General features: G+C 34.2%; 2 protein-coding genes across 2 annotated transcripts; both read left to right on the forward strand.

The window, feature by feature from the left end:
- Positions 1–2,979: 2,979 nt before the first annotated feature.
- Positions 2,980–5,427, forward strand: LOC141714010 (uncharacterized). Its single transcript, XM_074517559.1, has one exon. It carries the CDS (start codon positions 2,980–2,982, stop codon positions 5,425–5,427), a length of 2,448 nt encoding a protein of 815 aa, XP_074373660.1.
- Positions 5,428–9,891: 4,464 nt separating this feature from the next.
- On the forward strand, positions 9,892–10,701 carry LOC141714012 (uncharacterized). The gene has a single exon (XM_074517560.1). The coding sequence runs from the start codon at positions 9,892–9,894 to the stop codon at positions 10,699–10,701; it is 810 nt and encodes a 269-aa protein (XP_074373661.1).
- The last annotated feature ends 749 nt before the right edge of the window (positions 10,702–11,450 follow it).

The following is an 11,450-nucleotide window of genomic DNA, read 5'->3' on the forward strand; positions in this document are numbered from 1 at the left end:
ATCGATGTTCAATTTAAAGAGAGGGAGAGAGAGGGGGAGAGAGAGATAGAGAGATAGAGAGATAGAGAGAGAGAGAGGAGGAGAGAGGGAGATTGAACCTGTATCGTGACTTGTGAGAGCTCTGAGAGGAAAGAAAAGAGAAAATGGAGAATGAGAGGGAATTGGAGTGGGGAGTGAAAAAAGAAGAGGGAAGTGAAATAATTTAACGGCTCAGATGCACTCCAGCTAAACTACTTTAATCCAACGGTATATAATGTTGCCAGCAAAACAAATAAAGTAAAAAGTAAATTAGAAAATGGTATAAAAAATTGTGGGCTGAAATTCAAAAATTTTAAACTCTTGTCTTAAACACATTCAGACAACAGATTTACATAAAATAGTATTGTAAGAAACATAATTACCCAGCAAAAAAGTATTCTAATAAAATAGTATTATAAGTACGTGTAACTTGTGTTTAGTCTCGTACTAAAGTTTCTATTTTTTTAAAAAAGTTTATGAATGATCCAACCGTACGGATGTTAAGAACTATATGTTTTAGTGATATGAGAAAAATTTGATAAAAAAATAAATGTGTTTGGTTTGTTATTTTAAAAGTCAACCGGTGTTTTGACCGGTACTTGTAACTTGTGTTTAGTCTCGTACTAAAGTTTCTATTTTTTTTAAAAAGTTTATGAATGATCCAACCGTACGGATGTTAAGAACTATATGTTGTAGTGATATGAGAAAATTTTGAAAAAAAAATAAATGTGTTTGGTTTGTTATTTTAACAGTTAACCGGTATTTTGACCGGTACGTGTAACTTGTGTTTAGTCTCGTACTAAAGTTTCTATTTTTTAAAAAAGTTTATGAATGATCCAACCGTACGGATGTTAAGAACTATATGTTGTAGTGATATGAGAAAATTTTGAAAAAAAAATAAATGTGTTTGGTTTGTTATTTTAACAGTTAACCGGTATTTTGACCGGTACGTGTAACTTGTGTTTAGTCTCGTACTAAAGTTTCTATTTTTTAAAAAAGTTTATGAATGATCCAACCGTACGGATGTTAAGAACTATATGTTGTAGTGATATGAGAAAAATTTGATAAAAAAATAAATGTGTTTGGTTTGTTATTTTAACAGTTAACCGGTATTTTGACCGGTACTTGTAACTTGTGTTTAGTCTCGTACTAAAGTTTCTATTTTTTAAAAAAGTTTATGAATGATCCAACCGTACGGATGTTAAGAACTATATGTTGTAGTGATATGAGAAAAATTTGATAAAAAAATAAATGTGTTTGGTTTGTTATTTTAAAAGTCAACCGGTGTTTTGACCGGTACTTGTAACTTGTGTTTAGTCTCGTACTAAAGTTTCTATTTTTTTTAAAAAGTTTATGAATGATCCAACCGTACGGATGTTAAGAACTATATGTTGTAGTGATATGAGAAAATTTTGAAAAAAAAATAAATGTGTTTGGTTTGTTATTTTAACAGTTAACCGGTATTTTGACCGGTACGTGTAACTTGTGTTTAGTCTCGTACTAAAGTTTCTATTTTTTAAAAAAGTTTATGAATGATCCAACCGTACGGATGTTAAGAACTATATGTTGTAGTGATATGAGAAAATTTTGAAAAAAAAATAAATGTGTTTGGTTTGTTATTTTAACAGTTAACCGGTATTTTGACCGGTACGTGTAACTTGTGTTTAGTCTCGTACTAAAGTTTCTATTTTTTAAAAAAGTTTATGAATGATCCAACCGTACGGATGTTAAGAACTATATGTTGTAGTGATATGAGAAAAATTTGATAAAAAAATAAATGTGTTTGGTTTGTTATTTTAACAGTTAACCGGTATTTTGACCGGTACTTGTAACTTGTGTTTAGTCTCGTACTAAAGTTTCTATTTTTTAAAAAAGTTTATGAATGATCCAACCGTACGGATGTTAAGAACTATATGTTGTAGTGATATGAGAAAAATTTGATAAAAAAATAAATGTGTTTGGTTTGTTATTTTAAAAGTCAACCGGTGTTTTGACCGGTACTTGTAACTTGTGTTTAGTCTCGTACTAAAGTTTCTATTTTTTTTAAAAAGTTTATGAATGATCCAACCGTACGGATGTTAAGAACTATATGTTTTAGTGATATGAGAAAATTTTGAAAAAAAAATAAATGTGTTTGGTTTGTTATTTTAAAAGTCAACCGGTGTTTTGACCGGTACTTGTAACTTGTGTTTAGTCTCGTACTAAAGTTTCTATTTTTTTAAAAAAGTTTATGAATGATCCAACCGTACGGATGTTAAGACCTATATGTTTTAGTGATATGAGAAAATTTTGAAAAAAAAATAAATGTGTTTGGTTTGTTATTTAAACAGTTAACTGGTGTTTTGACCGGTACTTGTAACTTGTGTTTAGTCTCGTACTAAAGTTTCTATTTTAATTATAATAGACCTTACAACGGTTTGTTTTAAAAAATCGTTATATAACTTGTTTGTTAAAAAAAGCACAAAATGTGTGGTACTCATTAATAGCCCCAGATCTTTGTCTTAAGCCATTCAAACCTCTCAGATCTTTGTCCTAAGCCATTAATTTTCTAGCCTTTGACTCGATTTCTTCATCTTCTTCACTCGATTTCTTGAATCGATTTCTTCATCTTCTTCACTCGATTTCTTGACTCGATTTCTTCATCTTCTTCACACAATTTCTTCACTCAAGCTCTTCATCCTCTTCATCAAAATAACTTCAAAAAAACTCGATTGAAACCATAACTTCATCTTTTTGATTGGGTCAGTGTTAAGGTAATTACTTCATCTCCATTATGTTTAATTTCATTAAATTTTTAGGGTTCTTAATTATATTTGGGCAATGTTTTAGTGTTAATTTTTATTTAATTTGTATTTGCAGTTAGTAATTAGTAGTAATTAGAAGTACAATTAGTAGTACAATTATGTGTTAAGCTCATTAGTTGTAACTTCTAATTATGTGTCATATTTTGAATTAAAACAGATGGACAGGTCTTGGTTAAAGGCAGATAGAAGAACAAAACAATTCAAAAAAGGAGTCGAGGATTTGTTGTTGTGTGCATTTGAGAACGGATTTAGTGAAAATAAAATTTGTTGTCCATGTATAAAATGCGCACATAGTAAACATTGGCATGCTCGAAAAGTAAGGGACCATCTTTTTCTCAATGGTATCGATCAAACGTACAAGTGTTGGATTTGGCACGGAGAGTGCAATACAGAAGGAGGTGAGCCTACCACTAAAGGGACGGGCAGTTCAGAATCGGTAGATCAAATCCTAGTCGGTAGAAATGATGATGTATCCCTGGACTCCTCGGAAATGTTTAACCATATTCAATCTGAATATGAACCTCTTTATCCAGGATGTGAAGGATACACTAAGATGAAGGCTTTGGTAAAGTTTTATAACTTGAAAGCAAAATATGAAATATCTGATACTTGCTTCTCTGAAATGCTACTTTTGGTCGGGTCTATGCTTCCACAAGGCAACACATTTCCTTCTTCATTCAGTGAAGCTAAAAAAAGCTTGTGTGCCTTGGGAATGGAGTATGAAAAAATACACGTATGTCTGAATGATTGTTTACTATACCGTGGAGAGAGAGATGAAGATGAGACGAAGTGCCGCATTTGTCAGGCCTCTCGATGGAAGTTAAACAAAAACGGAGATGAATTGGAAGGGATTCCTGCCAAGGTTTTATGGTATTTTCCATTAATACCACGTCTGAGGAATTTGTTCAACTCACCTCAAACATCTAAGGACTTGACTTGGCATGACAGGGAAAGGTTAAAGGATGGTAAATTGAGACACCCTGCTGATGCACAAACATGGAAGGAAGTCGATGCAAGGTGGCCAGACTTTTCTTCAGATCCTAGAAACTTACGGTTAGCTCTATCTTCTGATGGATTCAATCCTTTTCGTAGCTGTAATCTTGATTACTCATGTTGGCCTGTTTTGATGTCAATTTATAATCTTCCACCATGGCTTTGTATGAAACGGAAGTATATAATGCTATGCTTGTTGATATCTGGACCAACTCAACCCGGAAATGATATTGATGTGTTTCTTCAACCACTTATAGATGATTTAAAAAAGTTGTGGCATGGGAAACAAGTGTACGATGCTTACAAGAATGAGCAGTTTTTGCTAAGAGGCATCTTGTTATGGACTATTAGTGATTATCCACCCTATGGTAACTTGTCGGGAAATATAATCAAAGGGTATAATGGTTGTCCTATCTGTGTTGATCAAACAAAAGCTACAAGGCTTGTCAATTATCGTAAGTGTGTGGTCATGAGGCATCGAAGGTGGTTGCCCCCTCATCATCCTTATCGTCGGAAGAAACAAGATTTTGATAACACCGTAGAAAAAGAAATAGCTCCAGTTCCATTAACCGGAGAGGAGGTACTTGAAAGAGTGCAACATTTAAAGGGACATGTCTATGGTAAAACACAACGCCAACCACGATTGAAGAAAGGTGATGCTCGACCTGTATGGAAGAAGGTTTCTATATTTTTTGAACTTGAGTATTGGAAATTTTTGCCGGTTCGACATGTTCTCGATGTGATGCACATCGAGAAAAATATTTGTGAATCTTTACTCGGTACGATGCTTAATATACCAAAAAAGACGAAAGACAAGGAATCTGTGCGCATTGACATGGCTGAAATGGGGATTAGAACAGAACTAAGGCCAAAAACTCCGGGGATAAAGGAGAAGTTACCATTGGCATCTTGGAATCTAACCCATTCTGAAAAAAAGGTTGTTTGCTCATCCTTCCTTGGCATGAAGTTGCCTGATGGTTTTTGTTCTAATATTCAGAACCTGGTTTCAATGGAAAATCTTCGTCTTACCGGAATGAAATCTCACGACTGCCATACGATTTTGCATCACTTGCTCCCAATTGCGATTCGCTCGTCACTACAAAAACAGGTCAGGAAAACTATTATCAAGTTTTGTCTATTTTTCAAAGCGATTTGTAGTAAAGTTATTGAGGTTGATAAACTGGAGAAAATGCAATCGCAACTGGTAGAAACTCTTTGTCAGCTTGAAAAATACTTTCCTCCCTCGTTGTTTGATTTAATGTTTCATATCTCGGTTCATCTTGTAAGAGAAGTCGAGCTTTGTGGACCAATTTTCCTTAGGTGGATGTATCCTTTTGAGAGATACATGAAGACATTCAAGGGATATATAAGGAATCGAGCTCGTGCAGAAGGTTGCATCGCTGAGGCCTATATTGCAGAAGAGGCAGTTGAATGTTTGGTGGATAATGAAGAAGTGACAATTGGGGTACCAAAAAAAGGTAGGCATACCAAGGATTCTATTTGCAAGCCATTATCCGGTGCAACATTTATAACCCCGAGCTGTACTGATTTGCACGTAGCACATTTATGTGTTCTACAAAATACCACTGCTGTTAGGCCATATATTGAGTAACTTCTTACACTTTCTCTCTCTTTACTTGAAAAATTGCATATATATTTTCTGTTATTAGTTCAACCAACTTATATTGGCTTATCTTTAAATGCAGTGAACACATGGCCTTTTTAATGACAAAATATCCGGAATATGAAAATGATGAAATGTGGCTTAAAAACAAGCAAAATGAGACATTCCCAAAATGGTTTAAGGAAAAGGTATTACGTGCGTCGTTTGATGTATTTTTTTCCCACTGTTTTATAACTTACTACCTCACCTGAATTATTTTACATATTTGAATTCCTTTTTTTCAGATTGCTTCAAATTTGGCTGATGAAAAAGAGATATCGGCCGAGATAAGGTGGATTGCAGATGAGCCCAACAAGGATGTTCCTACATTCAGTGGCTACAGAATGGATGGTGTTACCTTTAGTACCAAGGATCGTGATGATATGCGTCAAGTTCAATGCAGTGGTGTGTGTGTAGAAGCAGACACAATGGTTGTGCAGGGTAATGATCAAAATATTGCGCACATATCACATATATATTACGGAGTTATAAAAAGTATATGGGAGTTGGACTATAATCACTTTAGGGTCCCTGTTTTTCTTTGCAATTGGGTAGATATAAACAAAGGGATTAAGGTCGATGACTTGGGATATACATCGGTTAATTTGAATAGGTTGGGTTTTTTGAATGATCCATTTATTTTAGCAAAACATGTTAAACAAGTTTGTTATATCGACGATCCCTCTGAAAAATTATGGTCGGTGGTGTTGAAATTGCCCGAGAAAAAGTACCATGAAGATAATGATGATGCAGATGAGGAATCCGTCGAAGTGGAACTCGAGAATGACTGTTTCATGCCCAATTTTCCCGAGATAGATGATAGTGGTGATGACATGGATAGTTACATGCGGGATGTTGATGAACTAATTCAACTTTCTTGAAGTATTTTTATTTGTACTTTCAATTACTATACTTTGTATGAACATGCATAATAACTTTGGCTTGGTTCTGCTATTTATTTTCAGTTCTTGATTGTTGGTTGATTTGCTTGTTGCATCTGGTTTGGATGGTTTTCCTTGTTGCCTTTGGTTTGGCACGTTTGCTTTGCTTCTGGTAATGTTTTATAAAAAAATCACCAGAGTAAGACAACGGTTTTATTGATTAGCCCATTGTCTGAAAGTATAATCTACAACATAGAAAAACATTTGTATCTCGTTTTTAATTCAGACAACACTTATACTTGTACGTTGTTTGACACCATCTTAAAATACCAACAGAAAAAACACTTGTTTCATTTTTACAACTGTTAATTGAGACGTTGTCTCAATATCTTTCAGACATATCATTTAAAAACCGTTGTGCAAACTTACTCACTTGCACAACATGATGTTAGAAAGTGTTGTCTGGCTCTAAGAACTAGACAATGGATTTTATAGCGTTGTGGTAATGCTATAAGTTTGTCATTCACACAACATGAGGTTTATGAAAAGATTTGTCTGACTTGTTTTACTAGACAACAGTTTTGTTTTGCTTGTAGTAATATATATCAGCCAACACCTGTTTTTTGATTTTTGAAAAACTGTTGTATAAAAATTCTGGGCAACACTTTTTCGGCCAAGCGTTGTGTGATGGGTGTTGTATGATCGTGTTTTTCTTGTAGTGGCACTTGGCACTTGGGCTAGATGGGTTGATAAAAACATTGATAAAGAGAAAACTCAGGTTATGTTCAGAGGTTACTCAGTAACCCATTTCTGGTAATTACCGTTTCCTTTTATCTTGTCATCTGGTCACTTGTAGATGTCCTTGTATTCTAATATCTAATAGATGTGTGTGAAGAATATTTAATTTTAATCACTCATATCTATTTAATTACATGTCTTACAACTTGAAAAGTAATTACTAATAAATAAAATAAATTTGCTTCAACGCACCATATAGCTTACAATTTAATAGCTCATAGTTAATTATTGAAATCAAGAATCTTATTACAAAGGCAAACATGGGAACAATAGAATGATTTGACAACAGGGTTATTTACGTGATCCTTGTCACACTTCATTCCTGCTGAAGTAGGTTATAGAGCCGTTCTGAGGTTAATCATAGTCTTGAAAGATCTAACCTTTTTCTAGCACAAAGCACTCTAGAAAAGCCTCTCTGTGATATTCAGCGAACTCTACTACTTCTACTAGATATGAGTGTGTTTATAAGAAAGTCTGAGTAGTATGTTCTCATCTATAGCATTCTTGCTGAATTCTTCTCGTGACTCTCACACATAAATTCACGTTTAGGCAGAAAAGCTCAGAAGTGTGCACAGAGAAGGTGGTGTTGGGATTGCAGCTGTACACATTGCTAAGGTTTGTGGAGCCACTGTCATTGCAGTTGCTAGGTGTTATTAGTCTGAGTGTATGTTTCTTAAGTCAGCAAGATGGTTCTGATTTTATGTCAAGAGGTTTATTAGATATCGTGATCTCTGAATCAAATTTTGCATGAACCACCAAAAGTGTTCCCTTTTACAAACAAAAAGTTTGACTTTGGTTGAATTTAATATTACATTATTGAAATTCAGTAATAAGAATAACTTGTATAACCTATCCATCAAGAACTGTGTTAACATCGGGTTTTATCATTTAAAAAATTGTCAACTTGAATATTGCTGTGTTTGTCATATATGGGTACACTACGAACACACACACTAGAGTTTTTTAGAACCAAACCAATTTTACGTTCTGACTTTTATGTATGATTTTCTGAGTATTGCATGTATGCTTACGTTCTATTGATAATGCAGGATTCGACAATCCATGGGCTTTAGTGGGAAACATAGTATGTCATGATTACCAGGAGATAAAATTCAAGAAAGTACAAAAGTCTTGGATGTCGGTGCTATCCCCCGATCAATGCATGTTATTCTGAAAGATGATCTCGTAGACATTGTTAAAGCTTGAGGTAGAACATCTCTAACCGGTCATACTTATTGAATTCTATTCTTTTCTTTATTTTAATTGTTATTTTGCAACAAGATTCAAAGGTTGCACCATGATGAACACTTGTACTTCTGGAAATTGGGAAATGTTGTAATCTAGTTGTAATATAATCTCCACTAATAAGAAGATGGTCATTTACTTACATTTTCTCAAACCAAAGTATTGCTTTATTATTTGTGGTTTACATGAGCGATTATTATTTTAGAAGAACAAATGAGCTGAAGTCAGATATATATATCCAAGATGATACTATTATGAAATTTAAGAAGTTCTGGTCAGATTTTGGATATACCCCTCTGAAAGGTATTTGTCCACTTGATGTGTAAAACTTTTTCTTAGTTACTTCTTTATATTTACTTCTTTTATATCAATACAACAATGGACTTGAATGGAATTTTTATGAAAAGTTTTAATGTGACAAGAAGGGAGATTTTGTTGCATCAAATATGTGTTTTATATTCCTTTATGTTAATTACATCCGGACTTCTGAATATATTTATGTTAATTACATCTCGACATAGGTTTAGGCATATGCTTATATTCATATTTTTCAATGATACAGTGACTAGTAGAAGGGATTATTCTCTTATTTTGTTATAGATGGTCTAACCTATTATCTAGCGGTATATTTTAAAGCTAAGGGATTAATGGCAAAGAGGATGTGGGCATTACACAAGTAATATATGTTACTTTGATCTCTGCTTGGACCATATTAAAAAACTTGCTCATAACTACACTGGGTTATGTTGGAATATAAGCTAGAACCTTCCAGGAAAAACTATTTAATTCCTTACATGAATGTGAAGTCACACATACATGATTCTGGTGCATGAACCTTAGTTTACATATTCCTACATAATTAAGTGTTCTATGTACTAGTTCAGTGAATCTACATCTATTCCTATAAATTGTAATATCCAATTACTCAATCATATTAAGAAATTCTAGAGAATAAGTTTCTTCTCTTTGCATTTTATTATTCCTATCAAATTGGTATCAGAGCCTGTTCGAGAGCTTGTTCGAGAGCCTGTTCGAGAACCTGTTCCGTAGCCTGTTCTATAACCTGTTCAGAGCCAATTTCTTAACCTGTTCATCAAACATCCTCTTCTAATATGGCCACCAACAACAACACACTACAACCTCAACTTCCAAGATTAAATGAAAAGAATTACGGTCAATGGAGTATTATGATGAAAGCTTTATTTGGTTCTCAAGATTTATGGGATATTGTTGAAACTGGTTATGAAGAACCACCAAATCAAACTACTCTCAATCAGCAACAATTGGCAGTTGTAAAGGAAAAATGGAAAAAGGACAAGAAAGCACTTTTTTCATATATCAGGCAGCAGATGAAGCTATTTTTGAAAGGATCTCTACAGCAGCAACATCAAAAGAAGCATGGAGCACTCTTAATACAACATACAAAGGTGAACACAAGGTGTAGATGATAAGATTGCAAGCTTTAAGGGGTGAGTTTGAGCTATTAAGAATGAAGGAGACAGAGTCCGTAGAAGACTACTTTAACAGAGTTGTTTCTATCTCAAATCAACTCATGGTCAATGGAGAAGAATTGAAGGATCAGAGGATAATAGAAAAAATTCTTCGGAGTATGTCAAAGAAATACGAGCATATAGTTGTTGCAATCGATGAATCAAAAAATTTAAGTGAGCTTCCACTTGAATCTCTATTGGGCTCATTACAATCTCATGAATTAAGGATTAAACAATTTGAATCATCACCCTCTGAGCAAGCATTCCAGATGCAAGAATTCCATCGTGAAGGCTTCCGTGGAAGAGGACGCGGAAGAAATTTTTGTGAAAAAGGAAGAAGCCAACCAGATTCTTACGCAAGAGGAAGGTCTCAAGCACGTAATTATCAATATCAATTAAATCATGAAGCAAGTCCAGGAAATCAATATGAAAGAGGAAGATTCCATGGACAAGTTGGAGGAAGAGGAAGAGGTAATTATCAATCTCAAATCCAATGCAATTTTTGTCATAAATTTGGTCATTTAAAGAAAGATTGCTACTCGAGATTGAAATATGAAAGAAATGAGACCAGTTTTTTACATGAAAGTTCTGAATCAAAGAATGAAGAATATGTCCTTCTTATGTTTAATGAGCAAGAGGTCTCCACCAAGAATATTTGGTACATTGACAGTGGTTGCAGCCACCACATGACAGGACACAAAAGCATTCTTATTAATCTGGATGAATTTGTCCAGCGAGAGGTAAAAACTGGCGATAATAAACGACACTTGGTACAAGGATGTGGTTATGTTACAATCCAAACCAAGTGAGGCCAGAATTTTGTTAGTGATGTCTACTATGTTCCAGGGCTGAAGCACAATCTTTTAAGCGTAGGACAATTATTAAATAAGGGACATACTGTGATTTTCAATGGTGAGCAGTGTGAAATAAGATATAAGAATAATTCTCTTATTGCGAGAATCAAAATGACGCCAAATAAGATGTTTCCTCTAAAGATAAATGAGACATCACTCAATTATTTCTCTAGTATTGTGGAGGACAAATCATGGCTGTGGCATCTACAATCATCTAAGCTTCAGCACACTCTCAAAAATCTGTCAGGAGCATATGGTGAGAGGCATTCCATACATCAATAAACAAGATCAAATCTATGAAGGATGTGTATTTAGAAGACACAAACGTGATTCTTTTCCAAGTGGAATGGAAAAAAGGGCATCTCAACCTTTAGAGTTGGTGCACTCAGATTTATGTGGTCCAATGCGAGAAAATTCCCTTGGAGGTAAAAAATACTTTCTCATATTTATTGATGATTGCACTAGGAAAATACGGATATATTTTTCAAAACAGAAATCTGAAGCTTTTGGTGTGTTCAAGAATTTCAAAGCTCTCGTTGAAAAACAAAGTGGACTTGATCTAAAGGCCTTACGTTCTGACCAAGGCGGTGAATACATGAGTGGAGAATTTGAAGCCTTTTTGAAAGAGAATGGTATTAAACATCAGTTGACAGTAAGTTTTAGCCCCCAACAAAATGTGGTGGCAGAAAGAAAAAATAGAATTA

This window comes from Apium graveolens, chromosome 3 (assembly GCF_009905375.1).
Source record: "Apium graveolens cultivar Ventura chromosome 3, ASM990537v1, whole genome shotgun sequence".
NCBI classification, from domain to species: domain Eukaryota; kingdom Viridiplantae; phylum Streptophyta; class Magnoliopsida; order Apiales; family Apiaceae; genus Apium; species Apium graveolens.

Bases quoted from the DNA above. Each gene is read 5' to 3' on its own strand.
- LOC141714012 (XM_074517560.1), top strand. From the start codon at position 9,892: ATGAAGGAGACAGAGTCCGTAGAAGACTACTTTAACAGAGTTGTTTCT.
- LOC141714010 (XM_074517559.1), top strand. From the start codon at position 2,980: ATGGACAGGTCTTGGTTAAAGGCAGATAGAAGAACAAAACAATTCAAA.